Source organism: Nanorana parkeri, unplaced genomic scaffold, assembly GCF_000935625.1.
Source record: "Nanorana parkeri isolate BGI_ZX_2015 unplaced genomic scaffold, ASM93562v1 scaffold286, whole genome shotgun sequence".
Lineage (NCBI taxonomy): Eukaryota > Metazoa > Chordata > Amphibia > Anura > Dicroglossidae > Nanorana > Nanorana parkeri.
In genome coordinates this window covers 962,112-985,416 of record NW_017306554.1, presented here as the reverse complement: position 1 = coordinate 985,416, position 23,305 = coordinate 962,112, and the positions used below count along the sequence as shown (strand labels likewise).

At 41.0% G+C, this 23,305-nt stretch overlaps 1 protein-coding gene across 1 annotated transcript in view; it reads left to right on the top strand.

Moving 5' to 3' along the window:
- The window catches only part of FKBP8 (FK506 binding protein 8), a 67,057-nt gene that overhangs the window by 15,437 nt on the left and 28,315 nt on the right, over positions 1-23,305 (top strand). Inside the window, exons 2-4 of the mRNA XM_018557484.1 lie at positions 3,941-4,287; positions 21,923-22,092; positions 22,962-23,050. Coding sequence (XP_018412986.1) covers positions 3,969-4,287; positions 21,923-22,092; positions 22,962-23,050 — 578 coding nt within the window. The 5' untranslated portion in view covers positions 3,941-3,968. The remainder of the gene's footprint in view (positions 1-3,940; positions 4,288-21,922; positions 22,093-22,961; positions 23,051-23,305) is intronic.

Here is a 23,305-nt window from a genome sequence, read left to right as displayed (position 1 = left end):
CACGGGTATGCAGATCAGGAGTTATGACTTTACTGCATACTTGTTTATTTTGGGATAGTGACTCAAAGTATAGAAGCCACAGACAGCCAATCCGGTCATGAACAGTAGCCTATATTTCTATTAGAATAGATTTCTTCTACGTTTGGCGGTTTCTTCCAAATCACCAAGAGGCTGATTTACTAAAAAAGATGAGTTTTCACACATTTATGTGTGTGAATATTCACTTCAATTCTCTAATCATGTTCTGAAGAAATAAGTAAACAGGAATTCAATTTTGGCATTATTGGATAACTGAAGTGAATATTCACACAATTTAAGGTGTTAAAATACTCAACTCTTTTGGAACATTAGCTTCCAATTGCTTGGCTTTTTTTTACCAAATGTTCTTATTTCTATAAAAAGCCATGAAATGTAATTTAATTTGAAACTGCCCTACATAAAATTTCTACAGGAGGAAATGAACAGAAATTCAGAGGTAAAATGCTGGAACTTGTTATTACAAAGAACTCTTTATGAACCATTAAATTCATTAATTAGCTGGGAAAAATCTTTAACGTATTCAGTGCTTCTAAATCTGAAATCTGGCAGTTGTAACATAATATCCACTGTAATATTTCAGGTGCTTTAAGACAGACTGCTATGATTTCCAAGCAATTACTGAATATAACATAATTTTTTTCCAGCGTTGCCAGTCTTCCTTGGGAACCCTAATCATTAAAGTATAAACTTTAGCCATAAATGTAGACATTAAAATATGTAATGTTTACACAAATTATTTCAGCAAAATAGCTGTCATACAGGTGGTTTGGGGCACATAGAATAGTTTAAAAACAGACTTATGTGTTTTTAATAGGAAAATATCTATTGGCCATCATATAGTTTAATCATGCTGGCCTGTCCTGTTCATTAAAAGGGTTTTTATGTATTTAGCAAAATCTCAAATTGCAATTAAATGTCAAAATGCTTACTTCTATTTTAATGGTATAATTTTTTCCACCTCATCACATCTGTGTCCAACTCTTTACAATAAGGTAAGGTGTCTGGTAGTGGTGCATTCTACTTTTGATTGCCTTGTGCCTATCCAGAAGTAAGGATAATGCAGAGAATGACATTATATTGACAAGTTTTGCTTAAAGGATAACTATGGGGTTAAGGCTTTTCCCTATAGTTCTCCTTAGGGTAATGGGAGGACACAAACTAGCGTCCTCCCGTCACCCTAAGCTCAGTATATATACTGAGACGCCACAGTATACTGAGACGCCGCAGCCGATCCCTAAATTATGTCTGAATCCGCCCAGCTGCGTGAGTGACAGCTGGCTCTGATCTAGAGGCAGAGCCAGCTGTACCCGCCCCCTCCCCCATCCGATCCGCCAGTCAGCGCTGGCGGATCGGAGCGGGGAGGGGGGAATCCAGCCCCTCACCTGTCACGGCAGAGAGCTTGTATGTGTTCGTTTGCTCACCTCCCGATCTACTGAGCCGACCTGTGACAGTGTCATTGTCACAGGTCGGCTAGAACTATGAGGTGAGTGAAAAGCACTCACCACATAGTTCTCCTTTTAAGCTAGTTTAGCTCAAGCTAAAGGTGAAAAGCATAACCCTTAACATGCATTGCAAAGCTATAATCAAGGTTCAAGCAGATTTTTAGATGCACTCACATCTTTGGCAATCTGTGGTAGTTTTGCATATTTTATGTATTACGATCAGGACTATATATTTTTTTAATTATATGTTGTATATGTTGTTTAGTCAGGTAAATAAAAAGTGTTGCATATAATTATTATATGGTCTTCTTTCCAGTCAGCAGAATAAGCTTTAAAGCTCAATATAATTCTTAGAGCAAATGTTAAAAATAAAATAAGGTGCAATAAAACAGCGTTATACTGTATGTCTACATTTTACATTTTCCTTCAGCCCCAGTAAGTCCTTGCCTCTCATTTTACTGCAGAGAAGGACTGTTATGCTCTGTGCAAGAACCACGATCGCTCTGCTGCAGTCCAACGTGCTCTTCTTCCCTTGCTTCTAGCAATTTTCTATTGTATTACATTATGTGAACACTACCTGCTGCGAATGAGCAGCACAGTATATACTGTGTAAGATAGATACTGATGTAAGATCAACAGTAGTAGCTCCATCTAGTGGTAGGAATGCCATGCAAATAGCATTTATAGATGCTATAGCAAGGAAGATTTATAAAAATACTAGAGGTGCCAATCCTGTGCCTTTCCATTACTGTGATACGCTATCTGTCTAGTTGTATATAGATGTCCTGCTAACCGCAGGCATCAGTTTTAAAACCGAAATAAAAAAAATTTGTCAGGCCGAAACCGATACCGAAAATGTTTTTTATTTTAATTTTTTCACATTTTTTAAATATTTTATTTCTATTTATTTTTAATAAACTTTTTACTGTTTTTATATTTTTATTCATTTTTTTATTAAATATTTTTAGTTTTTACATTACTTTTAGGGGCTTTGGGGAAATATTAGGGGTCTAAACAGACCCCTGATATTTCCCTTTTAAAATAGAAAAAGAGATTGAGAACACAGAATTTCTGTGTCCCCTGTTATCAATGAACAGGAACACTCATAGAGGATTCCTGTTCATTGATAACAGGGGACACAGAAAAAGAGATTGAGAACACAGAATTTCTGTGTCCCCTGTTATCAATGAACAGGAACACTCATAGAGGATTCCTGTTCATTGATAACAGGGGACACAGAAAAAGAGATTGAGAACACAGAATTTCTGTGTCCCCTGTTATCAATGAACAGGAACACTCATAGAGGATTCCTGTTCATTGATAACAGGGGACACAGAAAAAGAGATTGAGAACACAGAATTTCTGTGTCCCCTGTTATCAATGAACAGGAACACTCATAGAGGATTCCTGTTCATTGATAACAGGGGACACAGAAAAAGAGATTGAGAACACAGAATTTCTGTGTCCCCTGTTATCAATGAACAGGAACACTCATAGAGGATTCCTGTTCATTGATAACAGGGGACACAGAAAAAGAGATTGAGAACACAGAATTTCTGTGTCCCCTGTTATCAATGAACAGGAACACTCATAGAGGATTCCTGTTCATTGATAACAGGGGACACAGAAAAAGAGATTGAGAACACAGAATTTCTGTGTCCCCTGTTATCAATGAACAGGAACACTCATAGAGGATTCCTGTTCATTGATAACAGGGGACACAGAAAAAGAGATTGAGAACACAGAATTTCTGTGTCCCCTGTTATCAATGAACAGGAACACTCATAGAGGATTCCTGTTCATTGATAACATGAGTACATGGCATGTTTACTATAACTACAATTATGAATGAATGTGAGTGATATACATAACCCCCATTCATTCATAATTGAGGATATAGTTAACATACCATATCCTCAATTATCAGCAAACACTCAGCGATCACTGATCGCTGAGTGTGTGTACCTTGCTTTTCTCTCTGACACGCTGTCACAGGAGGCTGATCGAGCGGTGTAGAGAGGAAAGCCCAGCCTCCTGTGACAGCGCTGTCTCCGCCCCCACACCGCTCTGCCGGACTGTGATAGGCGGCTGAGCGGTGTGGGAGGAGACTACGGCCGCTCCTCCCGCAGCGCTCGGCCGGCTACCACAGTTTCTCTCCTCCTCGCTGGGACACAGAGCAGCGCCCAGTGGGGAGGAAAGAAATCAGGGATGCGCCGATGTATCGGCAGGAAAATGGCATTTCGGCTTTATGCCAAAAGTGCCATTTTCGGCCGATATGTTTCGGCGGCCGATATATCGGTGCATCCCTAAAAAACACCCCTTAGTGTCCCCACAGGATCAAACTTTGCCTGACAGAAAATGGTTTTGGGTTAATTGTAGGGTAGCATGTGGTCAGACTCTAGGAACAAAACATGTTTCACAAAAAGGGAGTGTTCTGAATATTTTTTTTTTCCTTCTAGGTTTCATCCTCATATCTTCATCCAGAGGATGGCCTCTGCAGATGAACTACACTGCAATGTAGATGATTCACCAACACATGATGATGGATCTGACAGTGCACAGTTTTCTGAAAATGAGTCAAAAACAAGAGCCAGGACATCCCTTCTGGACAGCACTGAAGAGTTTGAAATAATTGACAGTACTGGGGAAGATGATGATGATGATGATGATGATGATCTGAGTGATCTCCCACTATTGGAAACTGTTGAGGGCCAGGAAAAGGAGAAAACTCAGAATGATGAAAAAGAGGAAAAGTCCCATGACGTACTTGAAAATGGACCAGAAGAAGATTGGGTAGATGTTTTAGGTAAGTTGATTCTTACTCATCATATTTTCAATAGCTTTTTTCTTCTTTATATTTTTCTTTCAGTCAAGACACTTTTTACGCCGCAGATATTTTTTCATTGGTGGTTTCAATTGGTGCTTGAGTTAGTTTCTAGCAGCTATCTGGATCGATGTATCCTCATCAATAACTTTGAAGGTTGTACCTGGACAATTGTGGGGCTACTCTGGAATGTGACCCTCAGGCACTGGACTCCATTGTGACACTTTCTGGATGTTGTGTACTGTGTTAACCTAAGATACAATGCAGAAACCTGGCCTCTAGATCTTTTAAGACAATGTTGATTATGGTAAGCGGAACGACAGAAAAAAAAATGTAATAATTCATATATAATGTCCAGATGGCTGCAGGGGATGCTCAGATTTTCATTTGTAGTCTGCGCTATATACAGTGTGCCCTTTCAATCTTCCAGCAGTGCTGCAGCGACTTCCTGTCTCTTACAGTAAGTATAGACAGTCATTCATTCATTATTTTAATGAATACTAGGCATTCTCTGATTGGACAAGGGTAGATCATGATGTCATACACCTCTCCTCTCCATCTTTCCCAATCAGATAATGACTTGTAGTCATTGAGTAAAGTTGAGGGGATAAGCCTGCTGTTCCAGGCATAGGATATTTTAAAACTATTACAGCTGCAAATGACTTTCATATACACATAGAGGGGAATTCATCAAAGCTGGAGCGGACAAAATCTGGAGTAGCTGTGCATGGCAACAAATCGGCTCTCTCTTGCATTTTCAAATCTTAACTGAATAAACTGAAGGGAGACCCTGATTGCCAGACACAGCTGCTCCACATTTTGCTAAATTCCCCCCACAGTGTTTCAGACCTTCCTCCCATGAGGATGGCAAACAGCCTATAGAATCATGGCTCCCTCCTGACAATGTGAATGGGCTTTTTCCCTTTGAAAGCAATTTTACTGATTTGTGATCACTGTCCATTGTTGACATCCTACCAAACAGGTTGATGATTTTATAAACTTCAGGGATTTCAGTAATAGAATCCCTACTGAAAGCGAACCTTTACCCCCTTTACTAAAAGTCACATCAGCATGCATCCTGATCTAAAATCATATTACATTAATTAGTTAAAAAAACTTGTTTTTTATTTACTTACAAATACAGTTCATCTACTTCCTGGTCCAGTTCTGGCACAAATTATATTTGTGCCCAAGCATCCTGGGAAGGTTATATCAGCAAAGCATTGAATAGAAACAAAATGTTCAGACCTCCAGTACCAGTGGTACTCAAAGCCACAAAAGTCTCGCCACACATATATGAACAATTGTCACAATTTTAATGTACTTCATAAATAAACCAAAATATGACAAACATGACATAAACCCCCCTTGCTTAAAAACATTTAAAATATCCCCAGCATGCCTGTGGAGCCACTATGAACCATCCAATAATTACTAATATTTCCAGGATACTGTATATCCTGGTGCTGCAAATGCTATCTCTAGGAATATAATTTGTTTGCAAACAGGGAAAGACTTGAAATCATTTTGGAAGAGGTGGAACAACTGATGTGTATGCCAATTTGGATTGTAGAGCCTATTGTAGGACTGAAAGTTGTAAATCCAGGAAACAATGAATTGACTCTTGTGGGCATAGTGTGCATGTGACTCAGAAATGCTCCATATAGATTACTCTGTTTAGCATATATCAATGCCCTTCATTGCTATGGTTTCCACCACATTTGTGGATGAAAAGTCCAGTACTGTAGGCATTTCCTGTATTCATTTGTAAACAACGCATGCAGGCCATCATGTGTATTTGGATCTTTTATAAACTTCCAGTGAGTCCTTAATGTTGTCAATAGGGCACGGTCTCTTCTGTACATTCACATATGCATGTATCTCAAGATGGGATCTGTTGGACCAATCCTATTTTGTCATGACACCTCACCTTGTCATATATATTCAAAAGGGTGATTCACAGTATGTCACACATCCTGAGGGGCTGGGGGTTCCCTGCCCCCTAGTGTACATCCAATACTTCAAGGTGCTATATGATATCGCACTTCACAAAAGAAGTCTATAGAATCTTACTGTTGCACATATAGAGCATATATATTGTATGATTCTTGCCCAGGTCCCGGTTCTTAACGGACACTGGATTGTTCAAAGGTGAAACCTTGTTTTGTGAAAGCAGACGTCCTTGCATATGTTTTATGGCTCATAGGTAGTATATTGAATATTTGCTGTAAAGATAGTCTATTCCACAGGCAAACAAAAATGGCTCCACAGGCTGTAATAGCCACTTGCCTTGACGCATTTCCCTCTACATGAGGGGTTTTTTAAAAGTATATGGCCAGATAGTGCAGCCAGCAGCAGAGCATTGCTGGGAAATCTCATCTGTAATCTGAGATCACCCTGAGATGATGTGCATGGTCACATGTCCTGGTCACATGTCTAGTAAAATGTGCCATATTTTCAGGAAGTAAAGTAAGATCTAGTAACCTGCCCTTAGTTAACATGGCCAGTGCCAGAAGACTGGGAAAGAAAAGAGAAACAAGGTATGCAAAGAATACAAAGCCGGCAATTATCTATAATTATGCGTTTATAAATTGTCATTACTAAACATTTCTAAAGGTGTGTTTGTTGTTTTAAAAATATGGGTAAAGTTCCTCTTTAAGGCTGGGTTCACACCTGGGCGTTTTTCAGCGCTGATTGAAGCGCTGAAAAACGCTCAGCAAGTGAAATCCCATAATTTCCTATGGGCATGGTTCCCACAAGGGCGTTCCCTACACCCAAACAAGTAAAGGAGCTTCTTTGGGGCGTATTTCAGCGCATATCCATTGGTATTCCTGAGTGTGGCTCGGGGTTCACAAAGCAAGAACCCTGAGCAACACTCTGGAATACAGCGTAGGTCTTACCTTGTCCACGATCCCCGCTGTGTCCTCCGGCCGCTGCCGTCTTCCGGGTTCCGTCCCTTGCAAGTGTCCGCGTCGCAGGGGGTGGAACCGGCGGGAACTTTGAAAAGTAAAAAAAAAAATGAAAAAAGATAGATAAAATAAAGGGGGAAAAAAATCATACCGCCAGGGAGGTATAAAAACGAGTGTCAAACACGCGTTTCACTGAACGAAAAAACGCGCCTATAGTATGCCCAGGTGTGAACCCAGCCTAAGTCTGACACTTGCTACAACTCTACAACTAGCAGGTAGCATTAGCATTGACATTAAGAGGAATTTATAAAACTGGAGCAGACATTAATCTGCAGCAGTTGCTCATGGCAACCAATCAGCTTCTATCTTTCATGTTCAAAGCTTGACTGAACAAACCTAATGAATAATGAATTTAGGCACCCATTCACAAAACTGACTAATTATTAGGTAGCTTTTCACATGGGGTTTTACAAAGGAAAAATAGAGTTCAAAATGAATGTGCAGGAAACGGCTTGCTAAAGCTAAAGCAGGTTATACTGGGAAAGTGGTGGTGGGGAATTGTGTGAGCATACCTGCTCACATGCCTCCTAACACCTCCACTGGGGAATGAGTGCTGAGGGAAGTGTGTTGAGGGGTTGTCACATATGCTTGAGACAGGACACTGAGGGATTAATGCACCAGAGCTGGGGATTGTGTGTCAAGGGTTTACTGCTTACATGCTGGGGGCAGGATGCAGAGGGCTTAATGCACAGAGAGAGCAAATATTCATCATGTTGATGAACATGCTTTTGAGGCAGATCACAGACATTGCAGACATGTCACGGGTGTGTGTGTGTGGGGGATGACTGGGTTAATGTTTTACAAAAGTAATTGTGTGGAAAGAGAGAGAGCTGAAGGAGGTCAGTTGAAAAACTCTGGCGACATACTTTGAAGTATAGGCAGCAAGTATAGGCAGCAAGGATGAAGCGCCTCACACTTAGGGGTGTATTTATAAAACATTCACAGAGCCCAATTGTTGTGCTCTATCTAGTAGCCATAAATACACATTGTACAAATACAACGCTAAAATTATATTCTAGGGCTGCAACCAACTAATCGATAATCGACAATAAGAATAGTTGTCAACTATTCTCATTATTGATTAGTTCTTTGGATCCCCTAGCTCTTTGCTGGCTATTGGGTGCAATAGCCAGCCTACTATTGCAATTTGATATGGCCAATAGCAGGCTGCCTATTGCATCAGCCCACTACCTGTTGTATTTACATTCATCTGCCCTCTGCGGAATCTTGCCACTGGCAGCTGTCATTCCCTGGCTGAAGTTATTTAAGAGCCATGTGCTTACAATACAATTATTTGAAGAAAAAAAATTATAAAGGTAGGAAAAAAAGTAATTTTCGGTGTCAGCCTAACAAATTCTGCTGCGGGAGGTGTGTTGCAGTGCCATTCATTTCAATGGCACCCAAACGTACCTCTCACCCACAGTGTGATCACCCGCACTGGAACGCACGGTACCGCAATGCTGTGTGTTCCAGTGCAGTGTGATTGTAAAAAATGGTGCATGCTTTTTTTTTATTTTAAGCTTTGTTTGTAACACTGCATTTGTGTATTTTATTTAAAATTAAGGATGGTATTTCATTTTTTTTATCCAATTAATCGAAAAAATAATCATCCAACTAATCAATTTATGAAAATAATCATTAGTTGCAGCCCTATTCACTTTAAAAAAAAAGAAAAAGAAAGTATTCCCTCCTACTGTTGAAATTGAAAACTTCACATAGATAGCTAACCCTTTCATAAGCCTTCACACAGTTTAAATTTTAACCTGTATCTTGTAGCACTTCAGTTCAAGTACAGTTTTATACTGTTTCTTAATTCTGGACTATTAGCCTCTTTCCTAAATGTAGCAGATAAAACAATAAGTTAGTTTCTACCATTTGTGACAGCCTACATGGAATGTGAATGTCGATTTGCCATATATTGTGACTGAAAAACTGAGAAAAAAATAGATTTGATGCTTCTGCAGACATTTACTTCAAGCTGTCACCTCTGGCACCAAATTAGAGCAAAATAGGGAAAACATGCAGTAACAGTTTTCTCATTAACGCAAACCTTTAGAGCCTGTTCACATGAGTTTCAGGTCCTGATCAGGTCCGGATCTGCAGACGCAGTGCTACTGATGCAGTGTGTTTTGGCCGCGTTTTTGATGCGTTCCAGTAAAAAAAACAAAAAAAAACTGTCCTCCCGTTACCCTAAGCTCAGTATACTGCGAGCTACAGCTCGCGGTATACTGAGACGCCGGAGTGGATCCCGACATTGATGTCGAGATCCGCCCAGCTGCGTGAGTGACAGCTGGCTCTGCCTATCTAGAGGCAGAGCCAGCTGTACCCGCCCCCTCCCCCGTCCGTTCCGCCAGTCAGCGCTGACGGATCGGAGAGGGGGGAATCCAGCCCCTCCCCTGTCATGGCAGAGAGCCGTGACAGGATCGAGAGGTGAGCGAACGCCAGTATATGTTCGCTCACCTCCCGATCTACTGAGCCGACCTGTGACAGTCTCATTGTCACAGTTCGGCTAGAACTATGAGGTGAGTGAGAAGCACTCACCTCATAGTTATCCTTTAAGGCAAAAGCTTCAGGGTACTGCTTTTCCACAAAGTGGCTGACAGCACATAGAAAAAGGGTCCCTTTATCCTGTGTCTTGAGTACGTAGAGTAGACCTGTATCTTGTCATTCCCGACAATACAGTAATTTCAAAAATGCAGTGCAGCACAATGCACCTGTAGACACAATCCTGTCCTGTAGACTCCACAGGAAGTGAGGTGATATCTTGCCAAAAGAGAGAGAAATCAATTTAGACAGTTGTCACAGGAACACGGGTTGCACACACTGGAAGATTTTCCCTCTATCCCTGTTCGGGTGGCAACTCAGAATTTTGGATTTACTCTCCCATTCATTCCTGGTGACATTTGGTGATCAGGATAGTTAGAGTATATCTCGCTAACGGGGACACAGACAGCAATCAAAACCTTACGGATCAGGTGCGGATCTGCAGACGCGGTGCTATGTGTTTTTGCCGCGTTTTTGATGCTGTCAGTATGTTAGCTGCAGTGCGTTTTTACGCGTTTTGCGTTTCCTGACCATACAAAATGTGACATGCAGTATTTTTCTGTCGTAACCTGAACGGTAAAACACACAGGGATACATTGGGATGCATTTTTAGTGGAGGAGCATACGAATCAGGTCAGCACAGAAAAAGGACGTCGTGTGCACAGGCCCTAAGACACAACAAAGTGATCTCTCAATAGCATCAATCTTTTTTTAGCATGCCTAAGGCCTTGTTCACACCAAATGCAGAGCAGATCTGCATGAGTTTCTGCACATGCAGTGCAGTGGGTTCTGCCGCGTTATTGCTGCGTTTTTTACCGCGTTTTTGATGCGTTCCGGGCCGTTTTTGGTAAAAAAAAAAAATATTTTTTTAGTTTAAAATGGGCTTTCAGTGCGTTCCAGGCGTTTGCATGCGTTCCAGAGCAGGTAAAATAGGGCCTGCTGCAGTTTTTTACCTGCTCTGGAACTGAACGCTGCGATGTGAACTGGAGCAAAAAATTACATTGGAATACATTGGACGCAGTTTTTCTCCAGTCTGTAACTGCTCTGCTCTGCACCTGCTCCGCGCTTGGTGTGAACAAGGCCTTAAAGTGCCTACTGTAGCCTCCCGAATTAGAGTTGTTATGCAGCTGATTAACCAAGAATATAAAAAGATTGACTGAAACATGTCCTTGCATTTCAGAAGAAGCAAAGGCTGCATTTGACCCATAACTTTTAACTTTGGCAAACTGAATCTGACTTTTAAACAGTGAGTTTAGGTAAAATTGATCTTGGCTTCCCTGTTTCATAAAGAATGTATTTTAATTTTGCTGTTAGTGCTAGAAAACTTTTGTTACAGTATATTGTTTTTATTTGTCAAACAATGATTTGTGTAAATGTTGAGTTACCTTTATTGTGTTTGTGCACTAATATAGTATTTATATCTTTTAGTTGTGGTTCCTAAATTTACCTTTTCACAATATATTGGGGAAAAATTTAGCTGAGCAAGTGCTAGTGCCCTTAAATTTGCCATTACCTTTTCTTTAAATGCAAGATATTCCCCCTAAACAGACTTTCTTTCTGCAGTCTGTTATTCTTTAAGTGTTTTCCTAATGAAGCAGCGTTAAATAATGCACAAATGCCCCAGACTGCAAGTGATCTGATCCAGAGACACCAGGGGGAGTAGGAGTCAATGATTATTTCTATTCAGAAAGTCATTAATACTCGGCTTGCCATGGGTTTCAGCACTGAGCCATGATGCTGGGAATATATTAGCTGTCACCCAGGTGAAATATAGGAGGCCCAGAGGAAGCCATTACAGGCAACAAGCGTGACTGGAGGAGGTGATTTACGAGATGCCAAAATAGTTTGGCGAGCCAGTGAGGACAGACGGCATTTGCAGGAGTAAGACAGCAGGATATGGGGAAATGATGCATGCTTAAGGACAGGTGAAAAAAGGCTTGGGCAGCTTTAAATCTAGTTATTAACCACAGTTGGAATAACAAGACTGGGGCTTAGGGATCCCTGAGCTGGGACCTCATTAGCAGCTCCACCAATGTTTATCTGGAAACATAGAATTAGGCATGATGCAGTGTCTTGGAGCAGAAAAGTTCAGATATATTGACAGTCTCATTCATTAAACTTTGTGAAGGCATCGTATTACAAGCATTTAATATATCTTTATTTTATGTGCACATTCTGAGGAATAAAATCTATGTATATGTGTGTGTTTGTAGATATTTCTTAAACACATAGAAGGGAATGTATCAAAACGGGAGCAGCTGTGCACGGCAACCAATCAGCTTTTCTCTTTTCATTTACAAATCTTAACTGAACAAACTGAAGAGAGAAGCTCTCTCTCTGCCATGTACATCTGCTCTAGATTTTTTCTGCTCCAGTTTTGATAAATTCCCCCATACTGTATATACTGTGCACAGACATTTCCACAGTACAAGGATGACTCAAATATGCATACATACATTTCTCAATTTAAACATTTGATATGTTTTCTATTGTGGATAAAATATGGGTTATGAGATTTGCAAATCATTGCATTCTGTTTTTATGTAGATTTTACACAGCATCCCAACATTTTTAGAATTGGAGGTGTACACTAGTCAGCCATAACATTATGGCCACCCGCCTAATATTAAGTAGGTCCACCTTTTGCCACCAAAACGGCCCTGACCCGTCGAGGCATGACCGTCACTAGACTTCAGAACGTATGCTGTGGTATCTAGCACCAGGTCGTCCATAAAACAGATTCTTTAAGTCTATAAGTTTTGAGGTGGGGGCCTCCATGGATCAGATTTGTTTTTCAAGTTCATCCCACAGATGCTTAATTGGATTGAGAGCTAGAGAATTTGGAGGCCAAGTCAACACCTTAAACTCATTGTTGTGTTCCTCAAACCATTCTTGAATAATTTTTGCAGTGTGGCAGAGCACATTATCCTACAGAAACAAGCCACTGCCATCAGGGAATACTGTTTTCATGAAGGGGTGTGCTTGCTCAGCAACAATGTCTAGGTAGGTGATGCATGTCAAAGTAACATTCACATGAATGGCAGGACCCAAGGTTTTCCAACAGAACATTGCCCAAAGCATCACACTGCCTGCAACGGCTTGCCTTTTCCCATAGTGCACCCTGATGCCATCTCTTCCCGAGGTAAGCGACACACGCACCTGGCCATCCACGTGATGTAAAAGAAAATGTGTTTCATCAGACCAGGCCACCTTCTTCCATTGCTCCACGGTCCAATTCTGATGCTCACATGCCCAATGTAGGTGATTTTGGGGGTCAGCATGGGCACCCTGACTGGTCTGTGCCTACACAGCCGCATATGCAACAAACTGCGATGCACTTACCCCCTTTGAGACAAGCTGTAGGGTGGAAGCCTCTAGGAAGTCTTTGATTTCTGATATATACAAAACGTTTAGTACTTTTCGTGAAGAAGAGCTTTATATGCAGAACATTTAACCCTTTCCCTGCCCCCGTATGGCATACTGCAGAACACAACTTTGGCCAGCTCAGAATGCCATACGTCGGTGGCTTTCTCCCTTTTGCGGTAAGCTCACGGTCGCTTTAGTGACCATGAACTTATATCAGAACGGTTCAGAACTATTAACGAAATTCCAGGTACCCCACCCACGCGCCAGCACTGCCGCCGCCGGCATCTGTCCCCTCCTCCCAGCCTCGAGCTGCTCCATGCTTCTCGGAAACCGCTGCTCTTCCCCACCTGTATGGGCTGAGGCAATGTAGATCCGAGGAGAAATGGGCGGCTGTAGTGGGCGGGGGGTGGAGGAGGGAGCCGTCAGGGGTGTGGAATTCGTATCGCCCGACGCCCGGGACATGTAGTTCCGGGCGCCGGGCAAGTTGTTGTGTCACTATTTTAGCCCTGCTACGGACAAGTAGCAGCTCTGCTATGGACAAGTAGCAGGCCTCCGTCCAGCGGGGGTTGGGGACGGAGCGCTGAGAACTGGGGACGGAGCGGATGGCATGGAGCCGTGACGCGGCGGGGGGCGTGGAGCAGTGACAAAGCCGGATGGTGGAGCTGTGACGGGCTCTGTCACCTCTCTCATCCTCTGTCCCTGGCGGCCGCTGCTCGTTCCTATCACAGAAGTTCTAGCACAGTGCTGTGCTAGAACTCCTGTGTTGGAGGTGCAGGGTCAATAAAGAGAACCTGTCACCTCCAAAAGCTATCACACCGGGGATTTGTATCCCCTGTGTAATAGCAATACAGTTATGTTTTTTTTTTTAAATAGTTAAAATGAAAAAGTAAAAAATAATAAAAACTGTAACTAAATGCATCCCAGTCGTGCCAGGCAGATTGCGCGTTTTCCTGCTGCAATGCCGCCCGGGCCAATCCCACATGATCACGGTTGAAAACGCTGCGAGGTGCATGTCGTGAAAATAGGTACATCTACCTTTTTTCAGCGATTGCCACGCAGATGTAACCCCATACATGTTGATGCAACCGCTGTATGCCACCGCACACGATCGCACGTCCTGGGAATCCCCTAAGTCTGCACCAACCCTAAAGGGTATATTCACTTTCCCAAGTAATTTGGGAAAATGGAATTACCCACACAAATCTCCCTCCCACTATACTTACCTTTCGGCAAACAGTCCTTCCCGTCCACCAGTATGGGTCTACTATCTGTACCTGTTCCATGTATTCTGAATTTCGCTCGCAAATTGCAAACACTCGCTGGTCAACGCAGTCACCTGACGGCACTGACCAATGAGAAGTGCTTCTTAGCACTACTAAATACGGTTTTGGTTAAAATTAATTTTTTTTGTATCAGGACAAGTAGATTGCCATGAAGGACAAGTAGATTCGGCCCCCGCTTCAGTCCTTGGGACAAGTAGTTTTTTCTAAAATTTCCACACCCCTGTATAACAAAACGCAGTGCTTGATTTTTTTTGTTTTCCTTTTTAAAATAACATTTATTTAACTGTGGCAGCGCATGGTAAAGTGTTGTGACGCATCGTTGTGCATTGATACGCTGTGTTTTGCGATTAAATGTACGCCTGTATCATTTAATCACAACACATACACCAGCACAGTGCTCAAACATAAAGTCGCCTATTTACAGTTTTGCATTGCTTCATTTTTTTACCGTTTCGCAAAAAGGTGCAATTTAAAATGTACAAATATTTGTTATTAATTAATTCAATACAGTTTTATATTTTAGATTTAATCAGAAAAGTATTTTTTGTGCACTGATACAGATTTTCATGTGCTTTTAACAACTTAATCGTGTGTATTTTTATTGGTATAATATTGATTAGATAAACATTTGCGCAATTATCTCAGGACCTATAAAATTAGTAGTACTATCTTTTTATTCTACTGGCCCTGTGCTTTCAGAAAATATATGGTTTGGGGGGGTCTTTTGCAAACGCTAGCAATGCAGCAGTAGAAAATCAAAACAATGGGAAAAATAGCATAAATGTTGTGGCCAGCTGAAGTGTAAAGTGGTCCGGAGGGCATGGCAGCGAAAAGGTTAAAGGGAAGGCATATCAATTCTTAATGTATTATACTGCAGATTTACTGCATTCTATATATCCTACATCCAGCAAACTGTGCTGGCATTGCCACTCAGCATTGGGCACATTATATAATGTTTAGTGACCTTTCCCTTACACCACATTTTTGTGGGGGGTAGCTAGTGCCTTGCTTTCAAAATTGGCTTGAGCTTCTATATCTCTAGATCAGTGGTTCTCAACCTGTGTAACCTTGTGACCCACACTTGTCCTCGGTCATTAAGTCGTGACCCAAGTTGCTCTGCAATGTTCCATGTTGCGGTACTGCGCTTTCCGGTGCAGGCGATTGAACTGTGGGTGGGAGTTGCATTTGGATTGCCATTATGGAAATTGGACTGGATCCTCAACCTGGGGACAAGTGTGGGCTGCTGTGCTGCGATGGAGCTTCATCCATATGTGTATTGCTTGTAAAGCTCCCGTGCACGCCCTTAGAGGTACCGGGAGCCAGAATGTGATGAGCCGTATGCAATGCACATATGGATGGAGCTCCCTCGTGGGCATAGCTCCACCTCACCCCACCTCAAGTCGACACTCGGCACCTGGCATCATATTTTTGAATGGCTGCTTGGTGCGAGAACCGACAGTGCTTCTCTAGGGGGAGGCAGAGGAGCCTCTCACCTAGAAAAGTGGAAGGCATGTGGCGACCCCCTGGACATGGGGTCGCGACCCACTTTTGGGTCACGACCCACCAGTTGAGAAGCAAGGCTCTAGATCATTTGACACACCTATTGGGTTTCCCAGTTTGAGGTGTAGAAAAGAATTTGAGAACTGTTACTCCATATTCGTACGGCAGCATACTGCCTGATGACCACTAAATCGAAACAAACAACTCCCCTTTCTTTTTATGATTTACTGAATTGGATGAAGGAAGTTAGACTAATGGACCATCTCTTGGCTAGCTTGGGCACCATGTTGGGCAGCACTTAGGACACATCTCTGATCCTGAAATTTTAAAATGGTGTTATGCACTGGATAGCTCTCCTTTTCGCTAATACTCTTTTCCCTGTTATCCCTACCCACTTTCTTCACTGCTTTCCTTGTATCTTTCCCTAGATGTTTTTCTTCTCTACTTGTGTCATGGTCATGTTAACTTCATTTGCCTTCTGTTTTCTACCTATTATGGTCGCTAAAAGACTAAATGATGGCCTGGTCTCCTCTCTAGTCTGAATTGCTTGCTCTGTTCATAGACTCATTGACTATGCTTTATAGTGCTTATTAAATGGTCTGGTTTGTTTTCTGTTTTGTAATTCAAACCCGGTATTCCACAGAAAAAACATCCAGGCTAGATGGCAATTTTTTTATTTTTGTAGAGCTGCAGTGTTAAAATCAAAACCCCTGTTGCTAGCATTTTTTGGTGGCTTGTGTCCACCTGCAGGAGAAGTGAGGAATTATGTACAGTATGCTGTGACACGGCTGTAATTGCATGATAGATCAAAGTTCTCAGGCAATCTGATTTATGGAGAGGGACTAGGCATTCCAGCACGTAGGATGTGAGGGGATTGTTCCTTTGCTGGTCTCTTTGGCAGTAGGTTAAGCTACCTGTTCATTTTGCACAGAAGTCTGGCATTCATTAATAATCTACACTACAATTTAAAATTGATTACTCTGAGCAAAGCTAGAAACGGGATATCATAAGAATTTCTCAGAAACTAAGGATAGGCATAACTGTGAGTGAAAAACATCCTAGTTAATGCAGTGTGTAATCTAATGCGCTTCCAAAAGAACATGCGGTATATTTTCCCCGCATTCAATATTTTTTCCCTTGCCAGTATTTCTTATTTTTAAATGTTACATTTTACAATCTTTAATTTACCTTGTACAGGTCAGTAATTACTGTTTACACCAAAATGTACTGGTAATTGAAGGAGAATTATAACCTGAAGCAAAATAAACATAGTGACTGCACACCTGAGATATCTGCTTCCAAAAACCCAGCAAACAGCCACCAACAGCCCTGCGCCCAGCTTGATTCTTCTAAAGGTGTCCATACACCTTGCGATTTATCATACGATAATCGCGGGAAATCCCGCAATCGTACGATAATCGCAAGGTGTATGGAAGGCGTGCGACCGTTTTTACTGTACTGTCGCACGTCTTTTGTCGAACCAGCATGCTAGAAAACCCGCCGAGAATCGTACGATTGTCAGCGGGTTTCTAGCCTGCTTGTTCGACAACTGCTGAACGTTCAGCATTGCGGTCATCGGACGCCCGCCCCTCAGCGGGGTGGGCTTTTGATGATCGCAAGTACGATCTGCCTGTCCAAGATGGGCAGATCGTACAAGCTGTTAATTGGCTTACGACCATCGCAAGACAAAAGGGGCGGTAGCAAGCATTGCAACCTTGTTTGGTTGATTCATAATAAATGGGGGCTGGGGAGCTCACAGAGAACTCAGTTGTAATTTACACAGAGCAGGCAGCCATTTCCATATGTATTCATATAGGATATGAAGAGGAAAGCTAACAAAAATGGATTTCATATTTGCATCCTCCAGATATTGATGTATCCTTGCTTTCCATTTGCTCCTTTCGACTACTCTTCCCCCCCAGGAAACCTTTCTCCTTCTTTGCTTTTACCTTTTTCTTTTCTTTCTTTCCCTCTGTACTTTGGCCTCTCTCTCCCTTTTTCTCCTTGCACCTTTACCTACTCACCTGCGGTTACTTTTTGAATCTCTGCCTCATAGATTTTTCTGTGCAGTCTTGGCCTTCATCCCCTAATTTTGGACTTTAACATGAGCTGTACCCACACCTGGATCCCTCTTTGTTGAGCAGTGATTATATTATTCTGACTCCGATCGTTGTGATAGCGAAATATATCCCTTGCTGAGACCTCTATGCCTGGCCTGTATAAGCAGATATACTCACTGCGGACAATCCTCGTCAGATAGCTGAACTCGTCAATACCGATTCATTCAAAAGAGGTGTTTATTCTTTACATCAGGTTACAGCAGATGATAGGAACAGCAGTTGAACGGTTATAGTATTGTGCGGTCAGAAAATGATGCCTTTCCTACGTACTGTGCAGATTACATGTGTGTCCTTGTTACATGTGGCTTTCAACTGTGCCATGACACAGGAAGTACTGCACACAGGAAGAAGGAAGGGGCCTACACTAGGGGGAAATACATCGTCACATGAGGAATAATTACAGAAAGCATGTTTGTTACAACAAAAGGCCACTAGATGGCAGCATAGGATAACACATGGATTTAGCTATGAGAAAATAGTTAGGCAAATCACACTATATAAATTCTAACCTATATAACAATGCTAATATTAACTGAGGCTATGCATCTCATATTCTATGCCCCTGTTGGGGCGGCACATATATTCTTGCTGTTCTTAGCTCCTTCCCACTTTTAGTTTTTCTATATGGATATTTATGATGTTATCCCTACGCTTCTTTATGATGTTACTTTGCTACAAACCTAAACCATACATCTTTGTGCTGTACCTGTTTTCCATTGCACAATTCTGTTTTCTGTGGTTTGTTATAACATTTTCTTATCTAAATTAACCTTTTTGTGAAATAAATTAATGGTCTAGTGATGGGGTCTCTCAGCCCTGGGCTTTGGGCATCCTACACGCCCCAAAATACTTAATCTAAATACTTTGGGCATGTATGGTATGCCCTACACCTCCTCCTCCCCCGCATCTCCCTGGCTGCATTTACCTGCAAAGGCCAGCTTTCATTTTGACAACCAGGACTTGTGTAGCACCACAGAAGCAGTTCTTTCTACTTCTGTGTAAATGACCAGGAGAACAGAGTCTACAGTGAAGCAATGCTATTTTGCTGTATAGAAAATACTCTGGTTCATTCATAGCAGATTAAAGGAGTGGCCTTTGATCTGCATGCAATGTCAGTTAAAGCAACCTTGCAAGTCAAAAACACTCTTAATGCCTTCCACCTCCTTTTTTTTGATTTTTTTTTTTTTTTTCAATGTCTATAACCACTTGAAGCCCGGGGTGTTAAACCCCCTTCCTGTCCAGGCAGTTTTTCAGTATTCAGCACTGAGGCACTTTGACTGACATTTATTCAGTCATGCAGTGCTGCACCCAAATTAATTTTATATCATTTTAGGGGACAGATGGAGCTTTCCTTTGGTGGTATTTAATCACCACTGTGGTTTTATGTTTTACTATAGAAAGAAAAAGTACTAATGTTTTTCAAAAACTGTTTCCCCTACATTGTGTTATAAAACATGTATTATTACCCAATCTTTTGGCCAAATATAAAAGACAGGGTCACGTCAGCTAAATAGTTATCAAACCTGTCAAGCCTAAAATTGCGTGCGCCCTCAAAATCGCCTACCCAAAATTGGCTCTAAAAGCTTTTACCGCTCATCAGTTTAGTGTTAACTGTGATTGATGGCTCTAGAGTCATTGCTTGCACTTTGACGATTGAGGTGATATATAAAGTGTGGTGTAATCGCCATTTTCGCACGTAGGCCCACCTGACATGTGTTTTGCCTTTGTATGTGCATGTACGTGGGAGCTTTAAAAATACATTTCTTTGTGTTTTTGTTTTTTTTTAACATGTGACTTTAATTTTTAAACTTTTTGTAACACTTTATTGCTGTCACATTGGGGGCTAACCCCCCTTCCCATGAGATAGTACAGATACAGTGGCAGGTCTTCATTATGGAGACATCAGGGGTCACTTAGGGATCCCAAAGTAGCTGATGAAGCAGAGATTTGCTTAATCAGCTTCCTCTCTGGCTACAGCAGCCAGAAAGACAACAGGCTGAAATTGGAAGTGATGTACTACACATCACTTCCAGGTCTTGTGAGAGAGATAAGCTGCTGGGTATGTGATGATCTATATCATTAAAATTATAATAATAATTTTAAAAAAAAGCGAAGCACTTATTTTTACTACAAATAATCATATCCAGATTACTTAATACTTATAGGATATACTACTAACTACTACTAATTAATACTTATAGGATATAATACTTATAGCATATTTGTAGTTTTTTAACTAAGGATAAGAACCTCCTGTTGGGTTTTATTGCTCTCTGTGTACCAACTTATGGAGATTCCCTCTCTATTTGTCCTGAGAACCACTGCCACAGTTAGGCAAAATTCAAAAATATGAGTTGTCGTCAGAACTGGAAAAGAAGGGAAATCTTTTATTGGGGATGCTTCTTACCATCTTCCCGTGACAAAGGGGAGAGTTTTCCTGTCACTTACTGTTGCTTTGTGACGTCCCTACAGTACATGATCCTAGATCTGTTCCCTGTGTCCCTAAATGAACGGAGAGAAAAGGATTTTACGGTGAGTACAAAAATCCTATTTTTTCAGGATGGGACACAGATGGCAAAAAGACAGGGGTGATAACCATCCTTTACACATGGGGTAAATCATGGCCTTTTATGTTCTTCTGAGAAAGGATTGTTGGTTGTCTGAATTTGCGTTTAGGTTTTGTGGCCATTTTTCTTGCATGCAGAGGTTCATTCTAGTTTTCCTGTAATAGGTTACATGTTTTTGGAGGAGGGCGTTTTTTTCATGACAGCACTTGCATTACTAGTAGACGTGTGCCGAAATGAAAATGTCAAAATCCAAATAAAAAAAATGTCAGGCCGAAACCGAAAATGTTTTTTTATTTTAACTTTTAAAAAAATGTTTAAATATTTTATTTTTTATAAACTTTTTATTTTTATTCATTTTTATTAAATGTTTTTGTTTTTTTACTTTACTTTTAAAGTTAAAAAAAAAACTTTTTTTATTTAAAATAGAAAAAGAGATTGAGGACACGGAGTCCCCAGTCTCTTTTTCTGCAGCCCCTCTTATAAATGAACAGGAATCCTCTATACTGAGTGTTCCTGTTCATTCATAACTTGGAGGTAGTAGGTTTACTATAACCAGAATCATGAATGAGCAGGAGGTGATGTAGATCACTTCCCATTCATTCATAATTGAGGATATAGTAAACATACTTTGTCCTCAATTATTTACAATCACTCAGCAATCACTGATCGTTGAGTCACAGGAGGCTGAGCGAGCGGAGCTCAGCCTGCCGTGACAGCAATGACAGCTGCCTCCGCCAACACACCGCTCTCCTCTGATCTGTGACAGGAGGCTGAGTGGTGGACGCCGGCAGCTCACAGCACTCTCCTCCCGCAGCGCTCGGTCGCCTGTGACTGGGACACAGAGCAGCGCCCAGCAGGGAGGAGAGAAAGCAGGGAAGCGCTGCTGTATCGGCCAGAAAATTGCACTTTCGGCATAATGCCAAAAGTGCCATTTTCGGCCGATAAGTTTCGGCGGCCGATATATCGGTGCATCCCTAATTACTAGTATCCCCAATATTCAGTATATATTTGGATAATACATCAGTAATTCCCCAAATGTTCTGTAAAGCTATATGAATAGCTGTGGTATTAACTTTATTGTTTTCATTACCTTTGCTGACTTTTATTTTTGTATTATAATGTGAAATCTTATAAAATTAGTTTGGTACATTATTCAGTAGACTGTACTAAAATGTGTTTTTTTGGGTACATATGTGTATGAATTAACACTACACTGAATAACATTCAGCATGATCATCAGATTTCACTTCATAAAATTATACCTACAGGTAATGGGGCCCTGAGAAAGAAAGTTCTAATCAAGGGTCAGGGAGTGGAGAGCAGACCAAAGAAAGGGCAAGATGTCACAGTGAAGCTGACGACTAGTCTGAAGAATGGCAGTGTCGTCGAGGAACATGTCAACTATGCTTTTACTCTGGGAGATGGTGATGTCATGCAGGTGAGCATGTACATATTGTTGGTCATTTTGGGATGTATGATGTATGTTAACCACTTAATGACCGTCATGCTACACCCCCTTCCTGTCCAGGTAATTTTTCAGTTTTCAGGGTTTTCAGTTTTCAGATACTTTGATTTACAGTTACTCCATCATGAAACACTGCCCCTAATGACTTTTATATAATTTTTTAGACAGCTTTTTTTTTGGTAGTATTTAGTAACCACTCAGGTTTTTATGTTTTACTATATAAAGGAAAAATATAAAACATATCAAATAATCTTTCTTCATAAATTTGGGCCAAACTGTATCCTACGACAGTTCTATGTTAAAAAAAAAATACCAACACATGTATATTATTTAGTTTGTGTAAAGGTTATACAGTCTGCAAATGATGTTGAGACTGACAGCCCAGGTCCTTGTGCCTTCAAAAATAACTAGACGGTGGCAGCTTCCATCTGCATTTATATCTACATACATACATGGCACAAAGGGTGACTTATTGTATTACTTCCTATTGATGCATGCACCTTTTGATGCATAGGTGTTTTTTTAATTTTTTATGAAGTACTCTAGGTAGCCGCAATGCATGGGTTCAGTTTAAAAAAAATAATCTTGAGTTCTCCTTTTAGTGAACTTTTATTCTTTAAATCGGGTGCAGTAGGCTCAAAGACTATTACTGACAACATAAGCTGCTTTTATAGGGGTAAGTAGTGTACTAGTGTAACATGTTTGGTGTAAAAGGACTAGCTTCTTTATTGGCCTGATCTTTATCATGCTCATAAACATTTTTATTTGTCCAGGTTGCATTCTTATCCTATTGCTAACCTCTAAAAAAAAAAAACAACCTTGTATTTGTCTTTTCTTTTTAGAGCATGGACCTGTGTGTGCAGCTCATGGAACTTGGAGAGACTGCGTTAATTGAGGCAGATGCTAAATATTGCTATGGAAAGCAAGGAAGGTGGGTTTGCAAGTAGTCCTTACACTTTCAAAATATTTCCTACATATGCCTTTAGGGGTCTCTCACACAATCATTGATTAGCTAGTTATTGATGACATTTATGAATAAAAACAGCATCACTGGACATATGTTTATTGACTAAGAAGTGTAGTGGCCATAGAAACACATAAGACACTGGCGGAGTATATATGTATGTGTTACACATATATATGTGTGTGTGTGTGTGTGTATATATGTATATATGTATATATATAT